The 27,997-nt window shown below is 36.2% G+C and overlaps 2 protein-coding genes across 10 annotated transcripts in view; both read right to left on the bottom strand.

Annotated features, from left to right (window-relative positions):
- The window catches only part of LOC122351698 (collagen alpha-3(VI) chain-like), an 88,313-nt gene extending 68,833 nt beyond the window's left edge, over positions 1 to 19,480 (bottom strand). For 4 of the 9 annotated variants that reach the window (XM_043248955.1, XM_043248960.1, XM_043248959.1 and 1 more), the window contains exons 1-8: positions 19,233 to 19,480; positions 15,948 to 16,056; positions 13,469 to 14,065; positions 11,710 to 12,303; positions 10,262 to 10,867; positions 7,589 to 8,194; positions 5,909 to 6,490; positions 4,612 to 5,211 (exon numbers count right to left, since the gene is read on the bottom strand). In XM_043248955.1, the coding sequence (XP_043104890.1) occupies positions 4,612 to 5,211; positions 5,909 to 6,490; positions 7,589 to 8,194; positions 10,262 to 10,867; positions 11,710 to 12,303; positions 13,469 to 14,065; positions 15,948 to 16,029 (3,667 nt within the window). In that variant the 5' untranslated portion in view covers positions 16,030 to 16,056; positions 19,233 to 19,480. The remainder of the gene's footprint in view (positions 1 to 4,611; positions 5,212 to 5,908; positions 6,491 to 7,588; positions 8,195 to 10,261; positions 10,868 to 11,709; positions 12,304 to 13,468; positions 14,066 to 15,947; positions 16,057 to 19,232) is intronic. The other 5 variants (XM_043248957.1, XM_043248961.1, XM_043248962.1 and 2 more) reach the window with 5 other exon arrangements.
- On the bottom strand, positions 1,145 to 3,749 carry LOC122351699 (collagen alpha-3(VI) chain-like). The gene is made up of 3 exons (XM_043248965.1): positions 3,176 to 3,749; positions 2,421 to 3,011; positions 1,145 to 2,059 (listed from the first exon to the last, which is right to left on the bottom strand). The coding sequence occupies exons 1-3, from the start codon at positions 3,540 to 3,542 to the stop codon at positions 1,449 to 1,451; spliced, it is 1,569 nt and encodes a 522-aa protein (XP_043104900.1). The 5' UTR covers positions 3,543 to 3,749; the 3' UTR covers positions 1,145 to 1,448.
- Positions 19,481 to 27,997: the final 8,517 nt, after the last annotated feature.

Genomic DNA, 27,997 nt, shown 5'->3' with positions numbered 1-27,997 from the left:
TAGAAATTGACCTCTGCGTCTCTACTGTACTGCACCACGGCAGCGCGGTCTCTGTTTGCATCTATGTTGAATTGCTCCACTAATCTTTGCACAAAGTCACGCATCGCTGGGAAAGCATTTCTAGTGCCATCCGAACCGTCCAGCAGGAACACTACGTCCTTTCTGGGTATGGCGTCATCAGCTAGGGAAAGAAAACAGCGTCATTAACAACCAGGACATGTCAAAACATTCACTACCTCCTAGACTATCCAAGCTGTGAGTAAGCAATAAGGCGCAGCCTGTCAGCTAGCTCACATCAAGTCCTGCCATGCACATACCGGTCGGAGTCGAGGAAGTTGGAGTGAAGGGCATTGCAACATCCTGGACAGAGGCAAGCAGCTGCTCTTGGACATTTGGGAGCTCACTGAAGTCGGATACGGACAGAGCATAACTGGGGTCGTATGAAATTCTCTGCAGTTCGCCGCTATCCGAGCCCCTCGATCCTATTCCCCAGATCAAGACGCCAAGCTCTTTCAGAGAGGAGGCCGCTGCATCGACACTGTCAAATGACCTTCCCCCGCTAAACAGGATCAGCATCTGCGGCACCCCCTCCAGCCGCCTGCTGCCAGAGGAGGCCGTAAAGACATTGTCTCTGACATACTGGAGAGCTTCCCCCGTGTTGAGGGGTCTGCCTCCTTTGAGTCTCAGGCCTCTGACACGGTCAAGTACATCTTCCTTTTTCGTGTACGTGTTTAGATAGAAATGGACTTCTGTGTCTTTGCTGTACTGGCCAACAGAAATACGATCTCTGTTCTCTGCTATATCCAATCTCTCCACTATTCTTTGCACAAACTCTTTCATTGCTTTGAAGCCATTCCTATTTCCATCTGATCCATCCATTAGGAAGACAACATCTTTTTTCTGTTTTTCACTCTCAGCTATGAAACAAATTTTGAAGTGTGAAATCAAGAAGAATTCATAGTATGATCAATATAAATGTTCAGCTTTGAATAAAAATAATTATAAATATGGAGTTTTTACTTAAAGAATAGCAAAAGTTTAACCTCTATGTTATGTTAATATATCATAATAGTAGGGCTGCCTTTGACAAAAAAAATATCTGATTGATAATAGCTTGCCAGTTTATGTTTATATTAGTAAACCATGTAGTTCACAATAGTGAGTCCTTAATTGTATGTAGCATATCAGCGCTCAAGCACACACTTAAAGCTTGCAACACTGCACTGCAGAAGTAATGATTATGACTATTTCATGGAAATGAACAGCAAGAAGACTACTTGAACAGTATAATTATTTTATAAATTAGTGTTTTATTTTTGGATGGAGTGACAAAGTCACAATATTCACAGTGGTTATGCATGTTTCTGAGCATGCTTCTATTTAGCTTTCACACTCCACACACACGTAAATACTACACATTTTTCTTGATTAACGTTAAGTTTTACTGACTATTGTGTAAAAACATTATTATACTTACCTATCATTTCTTTTTTGTTGGAAGTTGGAATGACTTTTATTGCTTCTAATAGCTGTGTCTGAATTTTTGGTAATTCACTGAAGTCAGCCAATGAAAGCACTTTATCGTCAGAAGAAATTGTATGTAATTCATAAGAATCTAAGTGCTTTCCTCCTATTCCATATATTAAGACCCCACTTCTTTTTAAAGCAGAGGTTGCTTCAGAAATGCTGTCCCTTGATTTTCCACTAGTCAGCAGAATTAATATTTGAGGGATGCCTTCTTTTTGCCTGCTTCCAGAGGCACTTATAAAGATATTTTCTTTTACATATTGAAGTGCAGAGCCTGTGTTTAAGGGCCTTCCACCTTTATGGCTTAGCACCTTTACTGCATTCAACACATCTTCCTTTCTTAAGAACGAATTCAAATAAAAATTTGCTACAGCCACATTGCTGTACTGAATTATTGAGATTCTATCATTATTAATACCCACATTGAGATTTGTGATAATATTGTACAGAAAATCACGTATTTCTGGAAATCCTCTTCTTGTACTGTCCGAGCCATCCACAAGAAAAGCAATATCCCTTTTTAATCCTGTGCCTAGAATTACAATAATTACAGAATTAGAGATGCACCTTTAAAGTATTTTTTCTAAATTGGAATTGGTATGCTTAGTTTCATTAGTTACTATATACAATGGCAGGAGACAAATACATAAGGTTAAGATATAAATTAATATAGAATTTTATTTCCAACAATAAAATATTCTGTAACTTAATAACATAAACTTTATTAATTTAGCTTTCCAACAACAATAAAATAAAATAATATCAACTGAAATGATCAGCCTATACTGAAAGTCTTAACATGTTATCTTAAAACTTCTATGAACTTGTAAATGCTTGTAAATGAAACTATAAATGTTTCTTAAGCTTTACAGTGTATTGTTTTTTACTCTCACCATCAACTTCTCTGTCTCCCTTTTGTCTTTCACCCAAAAGTTTTGTCATGAGGCTTTGGCGTACATTTTTTAAATCATGAAAATCGGAAACAGCAATGGCATAATCTGTCTTCGAAGAAATGGCTTCCATTTCAATAGGATCTGTCAGCCTTGACCCAATAGCAAAAATGTTTACTCCCATACTCTTCAGTGCATTAGCTGGTCCATGAGGAGAATCTCTTGATCTGCCACCAGCCACAAGCACAAGATTTTGGCTAACACGTCCTATTTGCTGACTTACAACACTAGGGGTAAAAATACTGTCTCTAACAAACTGCAAAGCCTGGCCAATATATTGCGGCCTTCCCCCTTTTGGTTTGAGGTTGCGTATAGCATCTGCCACCTCAGAAGTGGATGAGTATGTACTGAGATTAAAGCTTATTGCTGCAGTATTACTGAACTGTACAACAGCAATTTGATCTTTTTCTTTACCAATCTCAAATGTCTCTGCCAAGCTGGCCACAAATTCTCGTATAGCTGTGAATCTATCACTAGCATCATCTGATCCATCAATAAGAAACACAATATTTCTTCCTGCATCCAAAGTCTGGCCTAGAGTAAATAAAAACAGAAAAAAAAAAATTTCCATAAAGGATAGACAAAAGTGTTTAAACAACAATTCTATAGAAACACAATAGATGCTATGCTAATTTGTTTGCATCTTACATACACTAATAGCATGTTCAACAAAGACATCATTTATAAAAAGTTCTTACCCCCAGGAATCATTAATTGCTCAGCAATTTCATCACCCTTTGTCAAAACAGAGGCAACTCTTTGGACAATACTGTTGATGAAGGTAAAATCAGGAACAGAGAAAGCATATGCTGGTGTTGTAGACACTGTCTGTAACTCAAGTGTATCAGAATTACTTGTGCCAATTGTAATGACTTTTATGTTGTTTTCTCTTAAACTTTGTGAAATGGTTCTGACATCATCACCAGATCTACCACCACTAAATAAGTACAGAATCCGAGGTACGCCCTCATGATGTCTGCTCCCAGAGGATTGTGAAAAAATATTTTCTTTAACAAACAGTAGAGCAGCTCCAGTATTCAGTGGCCTTCCACTTTTGTGTCTCATAGATCGTATGGAATTGAGTACTTCTTTTTTGGTTGAGTATGAGCTTAGATAAAAATTAGCAGTGGGATCCCGACTGTACTGCACAACCGCCACCCTATCAAGATCTTCCTCCAGGTTGAAACTCTCAACTAACCTCTGGATAAAATTACGAATTCCCTCAAAACCAATTTTAGAATCATCAGATCCATCAATAAGAAATGCAACATCCCTTTTGACAAATTCTGCAATAAAAAAATTCAATTAATAGTTTAACGATAACAAAACAGTACATTCTACAACACTAAATCATGTGTTTAGACAAATTTAAAGCACTATTTATGCAAGCAAGTGTGTGCTTGTGTGCACACATGCATTATGAAATTAATAGATTTTCTCTTACCAGAGACCTGAGGTGTCATTGTTGGTAGCCGTTGATAAGATACCGTGTTTATTAATGTTAAAATATTCTCTTGAACATCATGAATTCTCTCAAAATCAGAAATGAAAAAGTAGTTTGGCTGATAGGATATTGTTTGTAACTCAAGCGTATCAGCATTTGTGGTACCAATACTAAAAGAAATGACACCAATGTCTTTTAAAGCTTTGACTGGACCACGTATGTCATCGTTGGACCTTCCAGAGTTCAATAGAATTAGAATTTGTGGCACACCCTCCAAAAGTCTACTCCCTGCAGCAGCAGTAAACAGGTTCTCTTTAACATATTGTAGGGCCGCTCCAGTGTGGCGGAGCCTTCCTCCTTTATGAATTAAATGTTTCACATTATTTATAACATCATCTGATGATGAATATGTATTCAAAAGAAAATCAAAGGCTGCATCATTACTGTACTGGACCACCGAAATATGATCTTTGTTTGGTGCCACATTCAGTTTCTGAACCATGGTTTGAACAAAGTTTTGCATCCCTAAGAAACTTTCCTTTGTTTCATCTGTGCCATCCATTAAAAACACAACATCTCTTATTCCAGCATCTGTGGCAATGAGCACAAGAATATATAGTTATGTCTCTGGCCCATAACACCTTTAAATCAACCACACACACCCCCTCCCCAGAAAAAAAGCATCCTTACCTGTTGTAGTCTGTGGAAGCCTCCTAGGCTGACGAGGAATTCTTTTTACATATGACACAAGTTTCTGTTCAATGGTTTGAAGGTCATCAAACTGAGGAACAGTAAGAGTATGGGCAGGAGTATATGAAATTGCCTGGAGTTGAATAACATCTGCATTTTGATTGCCAATACTGAATGTTACAATTTGATCCTTTTTCAGAGCAGCAGCTGGAGCTCTAACATCATCCTGAGACCTTCCTCCAGTCACAAGCACAAGCGCCTGAGGAGCCCCTTCTAGGATTCTGCTCCCAGAAGAGGCAATGAATATGTTCTTTTTGGTATAGTCAAGTGCTCTTCCTGTGTTGAGAGGACTTCCTCCCTGGTGTTGCAGACTCTCAATTGAATTGAGAATGTCTTGCTTTGTGGCATGTGTGTTGAGGTAAAAATGGACCTGTGGCTCGCTGCTGTATTGAACTACAGACACTCTGTCTCTGCTTGGCCCAATATTGAGTTTGTCCACCACTCTTTGAACAAAATGACACATTTGTTTAAATGCATCCCTGGTGTCATCAGACCCATCCAGAACAAAGACAATGTCTCTTTGAGCTGCATCCAGTTCAACTGGGATAAAAATTAAATGGCTTTAGTAAAACTGAATTTTAAAAGTGTAAGACAAAACATCATTAACTAAATACATAAATCACATTATTGTATGTAGTGATTTTCATAGTATTTAATAAAATAAAAATTTGAACAAACAATTTACAGACAAGTTTACAATCTGTATGCATTATGCTATATTTGTGTTTTTAAGAATATGCTGACAATATCTGACACAAAGAAAAATGTAAAAAAAAAGAATGCCAGGATATCGGTAGTGTTGTTTCAAGCTCAGTTGAATAATTAAGATCGATCAAGCAATCAGAACAGAAAAAGGCAAGAACAAGAAGTTGAAATACCAGCAATGATTGAGAAATCATTGGCTCAAACAAGAGCTTTAACCTGAAGGAGAATCTCCATAAGTAGTAAGACTCTTCCATGGTTAAGAGAACCAGTGGAAAACCATGGAAGTTATCTGATGGACAAAGCAAAAGATGAACAGAACAGGTAAATATTTAGTGTTCAAGGCCATTAATTGCCATTCTTCAACACATGTTAAGAAATTGAACCAATCAAATAATCAATGGCCTCATAGTTAAAGCAAGAAGTTTAGTGAAGAAAGCAGCTGTTCATGAAGATTCATGTCCAAACTCTCAAACGCCCAAAGTCAAAAGAAAAGTTTGAATATGAGGAAAATGCCAAGTGTCATAATCCTTACCAACAATAGTAGGGGGTTCTATTCCCATTTTGGATTTGATAAAGGATAGAATATCAGGTTGTATATTTAAAAGTTCACCAAAGGCTGGAAGATTAAAAAGAAATCTAGGTGAGAATGCTATACGTTGGAGGTCTGCCTCTACAGCATTCTTTATTCCAATGGCAATGGACAGAATGCCAATATTTTTGAGATCTTCAGCTGGACCTGCCACATCATCACTGGACCCTCCACCAGTCATAACAATCAACAACTGAGGTACTCCTAGTTGATGCCTACTTCCAGAAGCAGAAGTAAAAACATTGTCCCTGACATATTGTAGTGCTGCCCCAGTATTTAGATTTCTTCCACCTTTTGCTGTAAGCCCATTAATGGCATAAAGTACAGCTTTCTTACTACTGTAAGTATTAAGTAGGAAATGAGTCAAAGCATCTTCACTGTACTGTATTACAGCAACTCGAACAATGTCCTGGTCAATGTCAAGATCCTCTGCCATTCTCCGGATAAACTCACGGATGGCAAGAAGTCCATTTTTGGAGTCATCGGAGCCATCAAGGAGAAAAACTATATCCCGTTTGTTAATTCCTGTGTCAGGCAAGTTACCAAGAAAAGAAAAAGAAAAGGATATTGGAATACATCTGACTCATTCAATGTATAAATTGAATAGCAAAAGCTTTAAAAGTGTACAAGTTTCAAAATGCAAGTAAATCAAAGAATATCAAAGACATCGAACCCTCAAAATTTTGTGGGTCAGGATGTGAATAGTGTTGAATAAGAAAAGGTCTTGCAAGTGAAATATATTTCAAAAACTTCCATGAAAGAACATCTTTATGTGCAAAAGATGTCAACTAAAGACATGGAAGGTATGAGAAAATAATTAAAAAGAAAGACTTAAGAAAAAGAGATTTTCAGTTCCACCCTTAAATGAGAATATCAGCAAAATATAAATGGCAATTTAAATTAATCAAAGGCATTTACCCATAACTTTTATTCATGTAATTTCTCTTGATTCTTTTGTGATATGCTTTAATATTAAAATTGTTTGTGGCTCTATTCAAGAAAGGACATAAAATCAATCAATATAATATGTGAATTGCAACTGAATTGATAGTTTCAGCTCATTTGAATCTGCATTTTTCACACCAATGTTCACTGTCAAAATTTTAAGATCATTCAGGGCTATGTTAGGCCCTTTCATCACTAGATGGTCTGCTATACAACAAAATTAGTATTTCAGGAATTCCATAAAGTCATCTATTCTAAGATAAAGAATTGAAAACCTGGTGCCTCACAAACTGGAGGCCTGCACCAGTGTAAGCTGCTTGTGTTTCATGAACTTTATTGCATGTAGAACCTCAACTTTTGTTTCAATAAGTTTTAAAATAGAAGTCAACCAATGAATTGTCTCTGTACTGAACCACAGATATTCTGTATTTTCTGTCGTTCACATTAAGTTTCTCAACAACTCGTTGCACACTGCACCAAATCCACTTTTAATACTGTCAGAAGAACCATCCAAGAGGAACACAATATCTTCAGCATCAACTAAGACATGGTAGACCACTGAGAAATATTTTGAAACAAAGAAAAGCTGGGTACCCAAAAATAAACCACTGACAGACATTGCTGCTTTTGCAAGCACATAGAAGACCACAGAAACACAAAAAGCTGAGTTTTTCTTACCTTCCTCTAGAAAGACCTTCAGTTCTTGATCTGGCAGGTTCACATAGTTCTTGAGCCTTTCCTGAACAGTGTTGAGCTGGCTGAATTCCTTCACATTGAAAGCAAATGATGGATTGTGAGAGATGGCCTCAATCTGTTTAGGGTCTGCATTCTTCACGCCAACACCAAAAGGAACAACTCCCTCAGTCTTTAGGGCAACTGCAGGTTCTCGAACACTGTCTCTTGATCTCCCCCCAGTCAAAACGATGAGAAATTGGGGAACATTTTGACCAGCTCGACCACCATTTGCTGGTGACAAGATGGTGTTTTTCATGAAAGTCAAGGCGACTCCGGTATTTAAACTTCTGCCACCTGCCAGACTGAGTCCACTTACAGCTCTCAGCACATCATCTTTGGTTCGATAAGTATTCAGGTAGAAGTTAGGACTTGGTCTCTCACTATGTTGGACCACAGAAACTCGAACTTTATCAAAGCCTATATCCAGAGGCTCAATAACTTTGGAAATGAAGTCACGGATATAAGGAAAGTCATTTCTTACATCATCAGAGCCATCAATCAAGAAAGCAACATCCCTTTCTCCACCAGGGGGACTTATTGGTTCAAATTCTGTGAAAGATTTAAAAACGAGAGAATATGAAATAAATACAATAAAATGCTATTTTATATAACATAAAACAAATAAGCAAATCATTTTTTTTTTAAATTTTATACATTTCTGAACATAACAGAAAATACATGGAGGTAATTTAAAGGTCCCACATTGTTCACCTTTTCTGAGTTTTATTTCAGGTGTTTATGTCTTCATGAATATATATTTGCAGTATAAGTAACAAAATCTCTCAAGATGTTTTAACAGCTCATTTCTCAGCAGCTTTGCTAAAAACAGCTTGATTTTGACCTGTCTTATTTACTATTCATGAGCCTTTCTTCTGATTGGTCTGATCTTTTCTGAGTGATGCACAAGCAGATCAGTCAAATGTAGCAACATCACATTTATGTCACAACGCTAGCTGGAAGCAAAACAAAGGGAAGACTGAGGCAGCTCTTTCAAAACAATGCAGATTTGGCTACATAATCAACAGAACAAAGCCTTGCATACCCGATGCTACTGCCAAACAAAAAAACGATGTGGTTAAACGTGATAAAACAAGCATATTGGACAGAAATGATCATTAAAAATACTTGAGTTTGCACACTTATTATCAGAAGGTTCAATAAAGTATTGTCTTTTGTTGTTAAGGGCGCATTTAATTTTTTTTCATATCACAACTATGTTGTTTATGAAATAATATCTGTGTGCATTTGTGTAAAACAACAAACTGACGATTTATATATAATCATCATGTGTTATTGTATATGCAATGTTGTGATTAGCTGGACTAGTCACTAGTTGTAGCTGGAATAAAGCCTGCTGAATCTGAACTGTATACATCTTCATCATGACTAGATAGACACGATGAGTTTGTCTTTACAAAGCCACTGTTTGACTAAAGGCGGTGACTGTGTAGATGTGACTTCATATTTTAACATAAGATACTACAGCTTGTGAAAATTCATAGCTACTTTGTGCAGGCTTTGTGCACTTTACTGTGGATTGACGTACGAGGCCCCTAGACCTCGCTTATCAGGAAATGTAACATTTGACAATATGGGACCTTTAAAGAATATAGTGGTGCAAAAAAAGTATTTTATGTTGGCTAGTTGATTGGTTATTTGATTTTTAGTTACTGGTGCCCATTGGTAGAAAGTACTGGAATGTTTGTTAACTTTCATTAACCTGTCTCGAAATAAAAGTCTGATAATTAAGGTGCTGTGTCATTTCATTTGGTATGTCTTTGTGTACCATTATATACATTTTAAAATATTAGCTGAATAAAATATTATTCAGCATTCTATATAGCAGTTTGTTAGAAAGAGAGTTTGTTAACTTTACACAGTTGTTATTCTTACTAGGGTTTATTTAGTTAAAGCTACTTTAAAGTCAAATAAAGCAATTTACTTGCTTCTTTGAAATAGCAACCACCCAGAACTACATAGCAATCCTAAAAGCCACAGTATTGCTTTTATACAAAACATCCTGCACTTGTTAGTCCTCTTTAATGTGGTGTGTGTACAGTGCTGGACATTGAAGATAAATTTAAAGTAAAGTAGTAACCCTTGAAATTGTGAAGAGACTAAGACGAGACACTGCAGGTGAATTGGGTAAATAATAATATTAGGAATATTATAATTAATATGTATGACCTTACCTACACAGATTTTTTGTATTTCTGGTTTTCTAAAATGTTAGGTTTACATATGCAAATGAAACATGCACTAATTTGCATAAATGTTTAATGAAACAATCTAAATACTGGATGATGTCAAATTCAAAAGTCTTGTTTCATTTTACTTTATTTTTTTCTTCTTCTTGACAAATTAGAGTCAAACACTACATATCACCAAACACTATATTTTCACAATTTTGGGGGGATTAAAATGTTGAATATAATGAAGCAAATTATATACAAACAAATCCCTCTGTAAAAAAAAACCCTCCAGGATATAGACAGGAATATAAGGATTTGTTTTTTTTGTTCTGCATTTCAGTAAATGGAAAAATTTAAACTGAAAGATTTTGTTATGGTCATGCATTTTCAAATTGTTTTTAAATGAAAAAGTGTTTTAGCTCACCTGTTACTGAAGTATCAGTCTCCCCAACAACAGTGACCAGTGGTGTCATAATTTCATCAACGACACTTGACAAGTCAGCAAAATCTGTTCTGTAGTATGCCAAATTTTCAACGAAAGCAACAGTTTTTAGGAAACGTTCTTCAACTTGGCCAGCTCCAACAGCAAATGTCAAAACACTCGCTAAGGCTACCCTGTCTGCAATCCTCTTGACTTCATCTTGAGATGGTCCTCCTGTTATTAAAACCAGTACCTGTTGGATCCCCTCTCTCCTACGAGACCCAGCAGAGGGCTTGAAGTGGTTGGTTAGGGCATACTCTAGAGCTGCACCAGTGTTCAATGCACGTCCTCCCATCAATCTCAGCTGAGCGATGGCAGAGAGCACATCCTGTTTGGTGTTGTGGGCATTCAGAAAAAACTCTGTACGGGGCCTTTCAGCAAACTGCATTAGTCCAATGCGCACTCGTTCAGGTCGAACATCTAGTCTGTTTACCACTTCGGTAATGAAGTCCAGCACAAATTGCTGATTATTTCCAACATAGTTAGATCCATCCACCAAGAAGACAATGTCTCGGACAACTCTTTGGGTGTGGACCGTAGTAACATCAACTGTGCATAAAATATTTTATATTAGCACAATTTTAGATATCTAAATGAAGTTCAACATGTAAGACAGTATCAATGGCCACAAAATGCATAAGAAAAGAAATATGGTTGAATAAAGTATTTTAGCATTTTATTTATCTAGGGTAGTGGAGGGAACAAACTAACACAGGGTTTACATATTTTTTACAAATGCTAGCATGACCAAATTCATGCTAATTACAAGTTACAAAAGCAAAAAAAAAAAAAAAAAGTATATTTTTTATACTTTTATCTATTTCCCCTTTTTTAGTTTTACCTTTTGGAATCTAATCAGTCAATCTCAAGGTCAGGCGATAGCACTTTTAGCATAGCATAGCTCCAGTTCAACAGACAGGAAACATTGAAACATTATTTTTATTAATTAAAAACACTATTATTTTATTTGAAAAAGTTAATCATTTAATTTTTTATTTAATTTATTATTAATTATATTTGCATTAGTTTAGATTACATTTTAAGCTCTCAGATATAATGTTAGAATGTGCCTTACTGTGTACCTACAGGGCACTTTGTCAAATTTCACTTCCATTTTGTGGATATAAATAAAGAAAAATGTATACACTATAATTCTGAAGCAAAATGACATATTTGTGCAAGAAAAGTCTAAAATTAATATAAATAAAAATTATGTTCTCAGCCTTGGGTACAGTTATACATACTGAGAACATCAAAAAGTGTTAGGTTGTACCCTGTGCTCCCTTAAATTGATGTTATTAATTTAAATATTCATCATTATATGTAATATAAACAATACAGTCTGATTTTAATAAACAAATAGAGTATGTTTATGGAACTCTAAAGATTACCTGTTTCAGTTGGACCCTCTGTTACAACAATACCAGACAATGTAGAGAGAGGGGAGATAATTTCTTTGGGGTTGCGCAGTAAGATCCTGAAGTCCTTCAGCATGAAAACCACACTTTCATCAAAAGCTATTTGCTTGAGCTCAGCCTCATCAGCAGCCCTGGAGCCTGCAGCCAGAGTCAGAACACCCATTTGACGAAGGGCATCAGCTTGCTGTTGGACACTGTCTTTGGATTTTTTACTGGTTAGGAGCAACACAAGCTGTGGCACTTGATCTCGAATGCGACTCCCACTCTCAGCTGTGATCATGTTGTTCCTCACATAATCCAAGGCAGCACCAATGTTGACTTCAACAGAAGATTTGGGTTTTATTTTTGCGAGGGCAGAGATTAGTGATTCCTTTGAACTGAATGAGTTGAGATTGATCTCCATTCTTGGGGTTGTGGAAAACATGGCCACTCCGACCTGCACCTGATCAGGACCAATTGGCATGGTGTCAATGAACCTTTTGATGAATTCTCGCACTGCATTGATTACGATGGTACCCATGCTACTGTCAATGAGGAAAATGATATCTCTCTTCCCAACAGCCAAAGCTAAAAAGGGGAAAAAAAAGAATAATTCTACTTAGTACTTCTGCAAATTCCTACCAAAAGCAGGTAATCTAAAATGGATCTCATATTTATTTAAACAATTATACAAGTTGTTTTACAAATACAATGTATTATCTTTAACCATTCTTTTACTTGACATAAAGATGTCATAGATAAATCGTATATGCCATAAAACAGCATTTTTTTTTACAGCACTGTTTTTTAATCCTGGTCCTGGGGACCCCACTGCTCTACATATTTTGTATCTCTTTTCTGACACAATCTTTGCAGTTCATGGAGCTCCAACTTGATGAGATAATGAACTCAATCAGGTGTGCTAAAAAAGGGAGACACAAAATATGCAGAGTAGTGGGTCCCCAAGACCAAGATTTGAACTGCTAGTTTACAGCACTGGTGTATAAGTGTTGCCTCTAAAATACCCAACCTGGTCTCATAAAAATATATATCTCTGTGCACTTTTTGTGCAACACTATTTGTATGTAGTTTCAAAGTGAAATGTCCACTGAGTGGTGCTAAAACACTGGATCAACTTGAACACTAGCACATTTTTATGAAGTTGATATAGGTATGTATTGCAACAGTTCAGAATTGAAATGTCGGTGGACTGTTACTAAAAGTTAATGTTCTATTATGTTGGAAATATGCCCTACGCCAAATCTAACCCTAAATCTACCTAACAGGAAGGAACGAAGGAACCCACCGCCAATGAAAACCCACAAATATAAAGCTGGATATGTGTGATGCTAACGTTCAACAGTATCAGTTTTCAAATCACAAGTCATAACTTAATATTCTTCAAGTAACTGTGCAAACATTAAGCTTTATTAATCAAAACTCTGTACATTTGTGTGAAAAGCAATAAAATGTGTCAGAGTTTTACTGCTTTTAGTGTTAATTTCTTTTGGAAACTGCAGTGATATGTACTAAAAAGTGCACCAATGTATGTTTAAGCCATGAAACCAGGTAGAAAATACCAGTCAAAAAAATATATTTCAAAATATCTGAAAAAAAACCAAAAAACAGAATACTAAAACCATTTTTAATTTTTTTTGTTGTTGTTTAAATGTCCACGTCCCTGATAATGTACTGTTATTATTTCCCGCTCTTCAGTTTCGCTATGGAATCCCCTCATACGTTAATTACATACCTTCTGTGAAATCTGTTTCAATCATAATGGAGCGCTGTGCGACCCCATTAATGTATGGCAGTATCTGGTCACCCATGCCTGCCACTGTTCTGACATCAGGAGCGGGCAGAACAAAGCTTTTGTCTGTAGCAATAGCTTCCAGTTGGGCAGTAGCAGAATCACCCACAGCAATGCCAAAGGTGTACACACTGGCCTGCTTTAGGACCCTTTCGCCCTCACTGACATCATCACTGGACTTCCCCGCACTTATCACCACCAGCACCTGGGGTACCCCTTCCTCAGCCCTGCCTCCTGCATCTTGGCCCAATAGACTGTCTGCCACCTCCTCCAAAGCGGCCCCCAGATTTGCCTCATAAGTGCCAGGGTACTTAAGACCCCGGATAGCACTGAGGACACTCTGTTTGTTGTCATAGCTATTGAGATAGAACTGAATGTCAGGGTCGGCACCATAAAGCACGATGGCTACACGGATTGCATCCCTGCCCACGGCAAGTCCCTCAATCACTTGGACAGCCAAATCGCGGAAGAGGGGGAAGTTGGCAGCTCCAACGTTCTCTGATCCGTCAATTAAGAGTACAAGGTCGGCTGGCGCAGGGGCTTTGAAGGGAAGTGGAGAGAGGACAGAGAGACAAACAAAATATAATGCAAAACGTGTGGGTTAAAAAAAGGAAAGAGGGAGGGTGAAAGGGGAGGGGTGCAAGCATAAAACATAATCATGGATAATTACAATCCATCATAAAAACACAACACAAACACATTATACTGCATGTCTGCTGAACCAAGGAAGATGCTCTGCAACTTTCTCATTTATCCAAATAGTGTAGAATTAAGCTGTGGGGTTTTAATGTACAGTGTATTTAGAGTAATTGGATGTACATTACAAAGATTCTGTGCTGTTTATGTGTTTTCGGGCCCTCTGGGGGCTTCCTAGGCAATTGAATCTTTTCATCTTCTTGTGTTCAGTCAGACCATGCAGACTCATGTTACAGTATTCAGTGATAACAGCACCAGTCATGAGCCTTCTGTCTCATCTTTGCACCTATTCAGAAATGGTTTACTGTCACTTTTTTTTCAACTGTACTATCATTTTTCACGTATTTGATTTTTAAAGACTCCAGGAAATCACTTAACAAACAGAGATTTATTTCTTGTGATAACAGTATCTACTGAAACAAAATGTTTAAACAGTCTATAAGCTTTATGTGACAAATGTGATCCATGATATGGTCCTTGATAATCGACTGCAGATTATATTAAGGGAGGAACATTAATGTTATAGATGAGTCATCAATAGGTTTAGCTTTATTTTGCAGACGAAATGCATACAATGATCTGCTAAACGTGGAGTTTGGCATCATTTTGAAACACTACACTACTCATGGCTAAAGGCAAGCCTACAAAAATGTTTACATCCAGTTTATGTTTAGTCTTTATTGTTGAAATTCTGTGAAATACTGTATGTCTTTTGTTTAAAAAAACTAATCAAAGATGAGAACATATGGATTCATCACTGTATTAAATGTGGAGAAACACCTTTTTTTACTTAAATGGTTACACAATAAAGACAGTCAGCACACAAACACATAAGATTCAGACATAAAGCTCTCAAGACATAAGCTGTGCTGGGTGGTTAGCCATCATCAGATGCTGATGATCTCTAAGACATAAATCAGTTATATGACAACTAAAGAATTTAGGCAACATTTTGGGAGTGAAACTAATTTTATTTTTTTATTTTTTTGTAAGACTTTAGTAGAGGAATGGATGGATAAATAAGTGAATGGATAATGGCAGAGAGACAAAGACACAGTGGGATGGATGGAAGTTTTGAAATTCTGTTGCATCTAAAATCCATTATTATATGTCTATTTGTGCAAATGCATTAAAAACAGCAGGAGTCACAGCATGCAGAAAATGTGACTGTAACAAAACTAGTCATGTTAACAGTGAGGGAATTGTTAATTTGATTATTTTTGTTTCATGAATTACCCATAGTCAATTTTAACTGGCTGTGGCCATTCCCGACGCTCACAGTAGTTCTTGAGACCTTTTAGGATTGGTGGTGCAAACTTAAAATTCAGTTAGCTGTTGAATTGTTTTTGTTCATTAGGAGTTCTGAACTGAACAGCATACTGCTCTGAGTAGCTAGGTATTTAAATCAGTTATTTCCTTTTACATAAACTGTAACTGTTTCTCTTCACTGTCTTTAACATAAGTGACCAGCACTGATGGGGGTCTTCTGAAAACACTCATATTATTACTTTCTATTGCACAAGTAGATGTAATTAAGCATAATATTGAACAATAGAACACTGCAAAGATACCTTATCAAAGATGAGGTAAAAGACACATTATAAATTCTCCTCAAAGTCAAGGCGAAATAACACAGTAAAGAAGAAGGAGAGAGAGAGAGAGAGAGAGAGAGAGAGAGAGAGAGAGAGAGAGAAAGAGAAAGAGAGAGAAGATGGACTAAACTTACCATCCTGAGCTTCAAGCTTTTGGAATAGGCCAAAAATCATTATACCCCAGAGGGCATACAGTAACAACCGGCTCTTCCCCATTGTCCCCAAAAGCTTAGGAATACACTGCTGGAAAAAAAGACGAGAAAACAGATTTTAAGGTTTTGGGAAAATATATAGTAAACATAACATCACATAACATCCCTTTATTTCAGACAAAACTTTAAAAATTTTAATGGCACTCACACATATGACTGTCCACAGATGTGAAACAACATTGCACAGTTTACTAATGTTTTGCTATCAAATTATAGGTGTCAAACGATCAATATTCTAATTATAGTCCCTTACTGGGTTGTTTGTGTTCTCATCTTATCTCATAAAATACAACATAAACATTCTCTGAAATACCTCAGCACTTATTTTTAGGAGGAGAGGAAAGTTTTGGCAGCACAGTGAGATTTATGTGACCTGTTTCCACCCCATGAGCCAAATCCACACAGCTGTCAGATTTCAGGATTTTAAAAGGTTTTCTTCCCACATCAACTGTCCTCACTTGCCAGTAAAAGCCACTAAATACTACACAGTCCACAGTCAGAAAAAAAAGCATCAGAGTACTGGACACAAACAAAAATGCCATAACATGCAGACAGACAACACACCACAACACAGAATGTCCCCTCCCTGTTGAGCTCAGAATCACACTGAAAGGTTATATTGTAAAAACTTTCAGAGTGGAAGACTACAGGAAAAGAACATGTTTCCATCACATCAGTCTCAGAGTTGTTGGATGCATTGAGTCATAGTACAAATTCATTAGTTTTGGCAGTTGGTTGCCATGTGACCACAAATGCAAATATGATTAAAAAAAATATATAATAAACAAAAAGCATATCTATATATATATATATATATATATATATATATATATATATATATATATATATATATACATACAATTTTAAAGGCATTTTTGCATGTTTTGCTCTTACACTTCTGACAAATTAAAATTTTTATTATTTGTTTTTTAAATGTTTACAAAGTAAAAAAGAACAGCGTAGAACAACCTAATCTGTCCTTTGACAATCATGTCTTGTTCTGATTCTACATACATATACATATGCATATAACAGAAAATGTAAACTACTCTTTAGATTCGGCATGAAGTGTTAACATTTTCATATTCAACAAGAAAACAAATGTGTGTGTGTACTTGTTTATGCTACATTGTCCCACAAGGATAGTAAAACTTGACTGGTCTGCGGTCCTCATGAGGGAAACCAATGATGTTTATCTGAAAATTATGTAAATGATGTTTATCTGAAAGTGTAACAATTCAAACAGGGTTTTTAAGGGGTAGGTTTAGGGTTAGGTTAAGGGATGCCAAATAATACTGTCATAGAAGCCTATAGAAAGTCGCCACAATTCACAGAAACACACATGCAATTACATTTATTGTGCACAAGACCAGGAAATATAAATAAATGTAATATTTAATAAACAAAATAAATACCAACATAAAATTGAACTTTATGTAGACATCACTTTTTTCAATTCACAATTTCAATATATATATAAAAAAGATTAATCACATCTGGAATAGCTAGAACCTAAGAAAGAAAGAAAGAAAGAAAGAAAGAAAGAAAGAAAGAAAGAAAGAAAGAAAGAAAGAGGTTCTTACACAAAATTACTGTATGAGTTGAAATTGTTTCAGTTGGTATTTATTTCATTTGGCTGCAGAAAAAATACTTAATACTTAAAAAATACTCAAATTTCAGCAAACAACGAAATTACATTTAAATGTATTACAATGAAATTTATAGCATGTGATGTAACGTGTAGTCATAATGTGCACAAGATGTACCAACTAGTGGTGTGTCTTAGAAATAACTGCAAGCACAACCACATGAAAAACTGGCCATGTGAACTGAATTACTGAATTACTGATATGCACACTGCAAATAAAGCAACAAATAAATATAATTAAACCAAAGAAGAAAAAAAATCCCAGTGCAAAATGCAAAAATATATTTTTTGAAAAAGAGTATTCAAATCCTAGAAATCTCTTTATGTTATTTTCAGCATCATTTTGCTGTTTCATTCAATAAAGTTGTACAGAATAAATAAATGATTCAGTCATTTTTCAATGCCCGACCGACAAGTGAGTATTACAAGGCGTCTCAACATTGTCCTCTAGTGGACTGAGTTGAGAAAACGGTGTCTCCCTGACAATCTTTCTCAAAGCAGATCAATTTAATGCACACACTCACTCTCACACACTCAGCTTTTCATTGGGGCAGGTATAAACTTTCATGCTTTATCTTACCCTAAAAGATGCATATCAGCACCGCATAAATCTGTACATGTTAGTGGTGACAATTACATATGTTTGCCTATATGTATGCAAGTCAATGGGAAAGTACTGCAATAGATTAAGATTTTCTGGTGTTTTCAAGGGTCCACATCTGGTTCTGCTCCACTTAAGTTTAATGCCTCAGCTCAAACTCTCCCAGCATTCTTTGTCCATCTGGCAAGGACAGTGGAAAAAGTGTTTCACATCACCCTGCCTTTACAGTGCTGGACAGAAGGTGCGATTTGAATAATGTCTACAGTGGTAGAAAAGCACAACAGAGCTCCCTGACTTGCTCTGCTTCTTGCCTCTGTTTAAACAAGCTCATAATCAGTATTATTCTCATCCTGGTATGTTAGATATCATCTTGACGAAAACTCAATCAATCAACAACAATCCTTCTGTAAAATTTCTAAATTATAAAATCCTTCTGTGCATTTTACACTTTTACATAATATAAGGTAAATGTAAGCACATCACACACGCACGATTGCATACTGTAACAGTTGTCTCAAAAACTTTCCTGCTGAATTTTTCACTCTTAACACACCCTTTAGCACAGAGCCCCTCCTCATGTGTTATACTTATCAGAGCACTTTGCTCTGCCTATTCTGCAATGCCTCTTCCTGTGGTGTAAGAAAAATTCCCTCTTCTTCCCAAAGCTTTGGAATTTAGTGTACCCATAGAATTCTTAACATTAAAACTATAATTAAGAAGCAAAACCTCCTACACATTACGTGCATTGGAAAAGTCATGCAAACAAACCAAACTTTATAGGGTAAAACGGGTGCATACGCAGCATATTTTAGTAAAAATGGATTTTGGCACAGTTTTAGAATGCATGCATACAAATACGCTAAAGCCCACACCATCTTGTACAGTCTTACCCATGAACTTAAAACACTCATTTTACAAAGACATATTTGCATGACTTATATATAACAAAGTAACTTACCTCTGGAATACAGAATTCAGTGCTGTATTCCACAGTCTTTTTATGGAATTTCAAATAACTGCAAAAAGACAACTCTTAGGTCATTATCTTCCTGGTATTTCCCTTCTGTGAACTGTTCTGGATGGGGCAGGTAGAGATGATGCTGATTAGCTCGCGCGCTGGAGCTCTACTGTGAGACTCTCGTCCGTTGAGCTAACCGTGTGCTCTCCAGAGGAGCAGTGCCACTCACTCCAGCCTGGGACAGAACACACAACTCAGAGAATCCTGGAGAAAAGCCACCCAATTTTTCCACGCCTCCTACTTTCCTCTTCATAAGAAGGAAAAAGCACAAAGAGGGGAAAAAAGTGAGCGAGAGAGAAAGAGAGAGAGGTCTTAAATGAGAAACAGACCCAAGGCCGTATTTGGTATGGCTGTTCCTTATTGGGAAGGTGATGTAACAAACTAAACCAAAGTTTTTATTTTTTTCCTTACACTTCTCTAACCTAACTTGTATACTTGGCTACCCACCGAAGGTATAATCACAAACACAATATATGAACTTCCTTGCAAGCCTCTTTAGTGTATAAAACAGTGTGGAATATAAAATGAGAAGTATATAAAAAAAAATTTGCTTTGTTTAGATGACCGTGAAAAAATGGTTCTGGATGGGGACGTCTGTTTGCAATTCTAAAAAGATCTTTTTTTTTGCACTTATATAAAAAAACACACACAAAGGTGTGTAAATCAGTTACATCAATAGCAACACAATCAAAAAACACATTCAGATAATAAGTAACATGTTTACTGTGCCTTGCAAAAGTATAATTGTTTTCTATTTTTTTATGTTGCTGCCTTATGTTAAACTGCTTTGAATTCACAAAGTTGTCTATAAACCACTCTTGCTGTGTGCTTAGGGTCATTGTCCTGTTGGAAGGTAAACCTTCTACCCATTCTGAGTTTCTGAATGCTCTGGACTAGGTTTCCTTTAAGGCAATCTCTATATTGTTCCTTCTACTCTGATCAGTCCCTTAGTCCCTTCCTCTGAAAAACAGCCCCACAGCATTAGTCTGCTACCAGCACACTTTACTCTTGGGATGGTACTCTGCAGGTGATGAGCAGAGCTGGTTACCTTCAAACATGATGCTTAGAATTGAGATTCACCACACCAGATAATCTACATTCTCAGACCCTGAGGGTCCTGTAGGTGTTTATTTTTGCAAATTCCAAGTGTGTATTCACATATCAAAACTGAGTAGAAGATCGAGTTTTGTCACACCACCATAAAACCGAAAGTGATGAAGTGCATCAATTCACTGCAGAGATTGCTTCACAAATAAGAGATGCATTGACAGATTCTGCTCCACTGTGTGCAATTATAATAGATCAATGTCAAATCAAAGGAACTACAAATGCAAATTATGGAGAAGTGATGTAGCCTTAGAGAATCTTTAGAGAAATACAGCCTGTTGCCTTTTAATGCTTTCCTCTTTCATCATGGTCAACTGTTATATTGAACTATTAATGTGTGCAGACACAGAACATAAATCCTGTTTGCTAATTTTGAGTATGCCATGTATAACATGTTGTCAGAAAACAGTCAGAGTGACATTTAAAAAAAAGAAAAGAAAAGAATAATAATAGTAAAACAAGTCTGAAATGCAATGTCAGTTAAACTTTTTCAATGGTAGTGTAGAAAATATCTCTTTTCTCCTATCAAAATCAGCTCTGTTTTCAAGCCATGTTGCTTTAAATCATTGGTGTCAAACTCAATTCCTCTACACAGTTTAGCTCCAACCGTAATAAAACACACCTGATCCAGATAATCAAGGTCTTTAGGGTCACTAGAAACTTCTAAGCAGGTGTGATTTTGAGCTGGTTGGAGCTAAATCTTGCAGAGCTGTGGCCCTCCAGAGTTTGAGACCTTTAAATGCTAAAGAGCTCTGCTGACCTCTCCTCTCTCGTTCCCATTAGAATTCAAAGTTCAGATCAGTACACACTCTAATGCAGTGGTTCCCAACCAGTGTGCCGCGGCACTAAGGGGTGCCGTGAGATCTTTTGAGGGTGCCGCCAAAATTTCAACAAAATTTTTTTATTAAGGCAGAATCAGTGTAAACAGTATTCTCATATCATCTAGGACTAGGTATGAGGTGTTGTTGCATGCAAACTCTCGAAATGAAACAAATAAATAAATAAATAATAATAAAAAAGCTACGGAGATTTTAAATATCTATTTCCTTATAAGGGTGCCGGGAACTTTTGAACTTTTTGGCTTTCCAAGGGTGCCTCAAACAAGAAAAGGTTGGGAACCACTGCTCTAATGGCTAATATTGCCCACAACACATTGTGTGGTGGATGAGGATATGATTAGAACTACAAAAACACATTAAAAGTGTTAAGATAAAGGAAGGAATCTGAGTAATAAATAATGAATGACTAACCTGATTAAAAAATATTAATTTAATGTTATCCTAATTATGTTGATCTGCAGCAACACTGTAAACTTTTATAATGATACATTAACATTTAAATGAAACATTATGCAAATGCATGAAACACCCACAATGTGCTTCTTTATTTCTCTCTAATACAGTAGTAAATCAAATTAAACGATAAATGGATGATGTTAACTGTGACAGGATGATTGACAGGTTAGTTTAAACAGTTATGGAATGCACATAACCAAGCATAGCATCCTTTTAGGGCATAGTATAAGTAGGCGAATTGGGATGCAAAAAACACAGTAGAATAATATGGTTGCGTAATATGGACAATCCAAAGCCCTGCCTTCTGAATAACATAGTCCTTAAATGATCTGTAAAGAAACAGTCAGCATTTTGACATAGATATATAGATAGATGCCTCATTAGCAACTGTTTCCATGGGCTGCTATATTTAAGCCGTCCACCATATTGTTGCTGTCTTGACTTGACATCATTCGCCATTGTAATCACTGAATGTGCGAAAGATTTTGCACAGTCAACTGTAAACATCAGCTGTAAAAGTGGCTAGCTTAACTAGTACATTATTAGGAAAGGCGGTTTGCAAAGATTCATAAAAACCTCACTTCTTCTGTAGATAAAGCTGGATCACAGACACATTTAGGCAGTTTGGGAATGGGTGCATTCCCTTCAGAATGAAAGTAACGTTAATCCTCTGCATCTTCAGCTGCTCAGATATTGGGAGTAAATGATGACTGCCATATTTATTATTACATCCAACAACTAAACAGTTAAATCTCTTAACCCTGCTCACCCTGTGCAATTTTAGCCACGATTTGGCCATCTTGCAGTGTGACTTCTCCTACAACAAATTAAATTGTTTTTCGTTTTTTAGAAAAGGCCATGATCAGAATTAATGCTAGAGATTTCTTCTACCACTGGGTAGATTTTTATCATTATAGCCTGAATGTGCACACACAGTTCCAACACACATTCAACACTTCTAAAGTGACTCACATCCAATGACCACTTTAAGAAATGTAAAATTTTAGATTACTTTTTTAAACGTAGTAAAGCATTACTTTTTAATTACTTTTTCAAAAAGCTCTGCACTGTAAACCCATATCTTGGATGATTCATCTTGTGCATGTAGAGTCAATTAAAAACAAAGAGTGTTTTTTTCCCTTTTATTTCTGAAAGCAGCAAAATGGCACAAAAATGTTCACTGGACTGATCCGAGTGTTGGAAATATCACTTGTCTTACATGCTTTTATTGTAACAATTTTAATGGTGGGTTGAAACCACCATTTACCTTTTCATGGAAACGTGATTTGTTGTCGAAGAATTTCCATGGGTAACTGGATGGATAGTGTAGAGTTCTGTGGATTTCCCAAAACTGTACCTGATCAGAGTTTCCTCTGCTTAGTCATGGAGGATGCTGAATCACAGACCAGCCTGCTAGCAGTATACTAAATGAAACTATGAGTGATGCATGGTGTTATTTTTGGTCTTTTTCTCCATTTATATTAAAAAAGATACAGCATAATGTAAGAAAATGTGTGTATACATCTGTGTACATACAGAGTCTCATGTCAGTCCATGTGTTCTGACCGCTAGACTCTGACATTCTTTGAGTTTGATTCAACATGTTTGTGCACATACTTTTGGTAAAATTTTTGCCACAACAAACGCCAATAGCCAAATGCTTTTTTGTGCACATAATGTTTTGGTAAAGCTTTTGCCTCAACAAATGCCAACAGCCAAATGCTTTTATTGTAGTTCCTAGACTGTTAGTTGATCTCTGCTCTTTTAATTGTAAAAATACACTTTATCTAAATCTTTAATCAGCAATAAGCATGTTTTTCTATATTGTGCATTATGTATTGCAATGACATTGTAAACTTGTTTATAGTTAAATGCCATTATGACTATAAAATATTATATATTATATTTTAATCTATATAGTATAGGGAAGGCGTTGTTTGACCATTTTGCACTGACAGAGAGTCAAGTAGAATTAGGTTTTTAGTTCTGACTTTCTATGATCCGCTAGAGCCAGTGAAAATAAAAAGTAAACAAGGACAATCATTGCCAAACATTTGCAAACACCTAGCTTGTTTACCAAAGGAGTTTTGGCTTGCCCCATAAGATTCACAATGTTCATCCAGCTAAGAACTACTTCTACTTTTAGTGTGCTCTAAAATAAACTCAAAAAAACTTACACATTCAGCAAGTTTCAATAACTAGACTTTGAGAGTCTAAGTCCCTTTTTCTTTAACACGAGCTGTAGTCTTCTATAGTTTTACACAAGGCCAGGTGGGCACAGACCGTCAATAAAGATGATTCACAGATTGCAGATTAGTTCCAGCTGGACAGACTGAGAAGCACAAACCACAAACTTAGTCTTAGAAAGCTTAGTCTTAAAGGAACTGCAAGATTCTAATGCACCTAAGGTGAACACAAAACCATTTTATGCATTTAGCAGCATTTTTTCTGAACCAAAACATCTAAATGATTTTCAGCTGAGAGAGAGGTTCAAAAAGGCACCATCTGTCCTAATAGGATGACCCTATAGGACTGTAAGCAAAGCGTCCACGGGACAGAATGTTCACGTAGATCACAGCTTATCATCTGATTGCGCTGGTTTCCAAACTGGTAAGAAGACTCTAAATCAGATGAAATAGATTTTCAGAGATGGTTGGCAGCTGTGCACAGCATGTGCAAAACACATTTCTAAAGTCCCCTTTTTACCATAGTCTTTTCCCTTTTCTCTCTCTGGCCACTGAGGGGTATATCTGTTTTGAATTTGACTTCAGCATTTTAAGATTCTTCCTGTGGTGTTGCAGCCTACAGACAAAAAAAAGTTGGCACCAAACAAATCTGCACATCCAAAGCTTTAGGGGATAAAAATATGCATATACTGAGTCAGGATTATATGTTAGTTATGAGAGCAAAAGCTGTGGCCGCATATTGTGTCCAGATTTGCTCTGGCTAGCCAAAGATGCAACCATTGGTATTTCTGCAAATCTGTTACAAATATGATAAATTGCCAACATCACGAGTGCTACGAAAATAAAAATGAGTTTTATGATCAAAAGTGCTGTTGTAACATTAAGTTTTATTTTCCCCCACCAATGATAATTTACAGTTAGACCATCAATTACCTATTTGCCATTAGTATCTTAGAATAGGTTTAAACAACATGAACAAGAATCACGTTTTTGCCTATTTAACTAACAATCTGGAATAAAAAAGACCCAATGTTTAAGTTTTTGGCCCTCAGAATGGTCTAACTGCTCACCATGTATCAAATCCCCGTTCCAGCTGCCAGAAGCAGCCGCAGTTTAACCCTCCCTTGTTGCTTCATTGACTCACCAATCTATGTGAACAATGAAGTCGATTGAAATCGTACTGGGTGTCCCGTACCAACGGCTGCTGTTTTAAAATTCTGAACCTAGTAACCATGGCTGCAATGCCGCAGTGACTAATGCCTCATAATGCATACAGTATTCATGGCTGGAATGCAAAGGAATGGAAACTGGGTGTGATTTCATTTTTAGAATATACTGTTTAACATGAGTACTCAACATGTGCCTTTGAAAAAGACAGTGTGCTTGAAAATCATACTCATTTTTTCCATGATGTTCACATGCTCTGAGGCTGGAAATGAAAATTTCCATGATTAAAATGAATCATGCCCAATGTTTGTTTGGGAAGCTTCACATTCGTTAGGCTTAACATTTCCCTAAACTCATGTCCAGCACAAACGGAAAGGTTTTTGTGTAAACTAAGAGAGTAAAGAGGAAAGAGTGGAGTAGTACAGGAAAGAAACTACATTGGAGGAGTGGTGTACTCTATAATGGTTAAGCATCTGGGGTGTCTAATATGCACAAAGAAAATGAAAGCACAATTCTTCATTGAGAGACCTTTGAAAATGTAGAGCAATGGTGATAATACTGGTTCTGCTGAAACAGATGAACAAGCAAGATTTTTAGAATACATTACAGTGTAAGGAACATCATGAATATAGCTCTCTACATATATACTGCCTAGCCAAAATAAAAATAAAAATAAATAAAAAAAAGGCTATCTGAATTCAAACAAGCAAATATGTAGGATTTTAAGAATAATTAATATGTATTAATACCAGTATTTCAGTAAATAATATGTTTCTTGCATGTTGTATATTTGCCTAATCCAGTGTGGCTTGGAAAACATCTCTGTGTCCATTTCCCAGGATGACAATGCCAAAATTCACCAGGCTCAATTTGTGAGAGATTAGCCACTAGAGTCCGGTCCTCAACCTAATTTTTTCAGACAGCCAATGCCAGCCTTTGCATTCATTTAGCCTGTGTTTTGACATAACATTTATTTCCACCAATAGTTGCATTAACTTTAGACTGAGATCTTGCGGTGACAATGGGAGAGTCGAACCACTCTATAAAGTTGTCCCCAGCACATGTTAAAGACTTTCCTTAGGGATAAGATCAGGACTGTGGTGGTCAGTTCATACAAGAAAAAAAACTATGCAATGCATAGGGTTAAAAGAATTGTTGCAAATTATTACAAAAACTTGTATTTACTTATTTCCCATTATTTGCTTTTTTAAGTTCAATTAGTGACTTTGTGACCATAAAGTGAGAGTGTATTATATTTATTTTATATGATAGTACTTTGTTTTATTTTACATGATATTACATTAAATTTTTGTATTAATCATAATTTGAATAAGATGCATTTTGAAGACTTACATTGATTACATTTCATTTCATTTTCTAAAGCAACAAAACCCATCTGAAAAAAAATTCTCAAAATAAAATAATATCAGCACATATAGTTCGGTAAGGAATGTTGCCATTTCCTTGTGTTTTGTCTAAAACTGATAGGCTTCCCTTTCTTGTCAGTGCCAAGAAAACAAAAAACTTAAAATGTTCCGGCTTGAACACAAGAGCACAATTAATTCAAGTGATGCAAGATTGCTTCTTGAAGGAAAGAGGAAAAATTTACCAAGGATGTGTTGCAGTGTTGAATTGTTAAAAACTAGGGTAGAGGCCTTAGGATGTAGAGTAGATAGAACAGATTGATAGTTAAATGTCATATTTAATTAATGTACTGAATATAACCAAAGCAACGCAGGGAGGGATTGACAAAGTAGTTTGAATGTGTCACACATCTTTTGTAAAAACAAAACAAATTAAATAAATAAATGAATAAAAACCCAGCAGGCACACAACTGTGGAAATTACGGGTTGTGAAAATTAGATGCAGACTTAGGACCTTAAGACAATAAAGCCCAGTGTGCAAACTATAAATGTACCCGTCAGAAACGCATTGTACTTTGTAGAAAAAATTAAAAATACCATAAATATGGGCCACTGCAGCACATTTCAGAACCCATTCGAGATGTTATTTCTTTTTTTGACGGCAGAGGGGGCTGTTCTTGTTTACTCCTTCTTCCAGTTCGAACTTCTGCTGACAGTTCATTTCATTTCTTATTTTGGCTGCCTTGGCACGGCATATACTATAGCTAGGTTTGCATACATATTTATTTGCATTTACTATATCTGCTACAGAAGAAATAATATGCTTTAACAGTACTTTCACCATAAATGTTAGATTACATAAAACTTATAGATCATCAATCAAAATCAGTCTTAGCCAGATAGAAATATGCACTTCCACTATATTCTCACAACAGAGGAACAAACCAAGCTTCAGGATTTGAGGTATTTTAGAAACTCACAGGTAGGAGATATTTAATAGTTTTCTGAACATAGTTGTACCTTGGGATTTGTCATTTTCCCACAGTCATGAATACAAATGGTTGAAACATTTTACATGAATTGCCAAAGAATCTAACTTGGACAAACTTAATCAGAGTCACCAGCCTAGAATGAATATGTTTTCCAGTTGTAATAAAGTCATGTGGTAGGTGCTTTTCCCTTATTGGTCAGGCAAATGCAATAACTTTTCAAACTTGCTTTGAATAGCAACAATCTAAACACTTATTTTGATAGAAAATCAGTTAAAATGGATGAACACCACTACTGAGGAGTTTCTAAAATTAAAGCTTATGTGGAATTGTCACGAATAAGTAGCATGAACAAATAGATTAGATGTTTGTTCATGGCAAAAATAATCAAAAGTAACACGACATTAAAAAGTATCAGTGAAATGTGATCCTAATCATTGTTTGAATGATAAATCTAAATTGACTAAACCAACTGCACTACATGGGGTAAATAACCTATAGGGGATAAAAATTTGAAGTATGCTATTTAAACCAACTTGGCACCCAATTTTGAAAACTGTGACCATTATGCTGAATTAAGCTGTAATTAACACTGT

Source organism: Puntigrus tetrazona, chromosome 9, assembly GCF_018831695.1.
Source record: "Puntigrus tetrazona isolate hp1 chromosome 9, ASM1883169v1, whole genome shotgun sequence".
NCBI lineage: Eukaryota > Metazoa > Chordata > Actinopteri > Cypriniformes > Cyprinidae > Puntigrus > Puntigrus tetrazona.
This window is presented reverse-complemented; position numbering and strand designations above follow the sequence as displayed.

Bases quoted from the DNA above. Each gene is read 5' to 3' on its own strand.
- LOC122351699 (XM_043248965.1), bottom strand. From the start codon at position 3,542: ATGAGACACAAAAGTGGAAGGCCACTGAATACTGGAGCTGCTCTACTG. The intron at 3,012-3,175 runs GTAAGAACTTTT...TATTTACTCTAG, and splicing joins GCAATTAATGATTCCTGGGG to GCCAGACTTTGGATGCAGGA. The intron at 2,060-2,420 runs GTGAGAGTAAAA...TTGTAATTCTAG, and splicing joins GGGAGACAGAGAAGTTGATG to GCACAGGATTAAAAAGGGAT.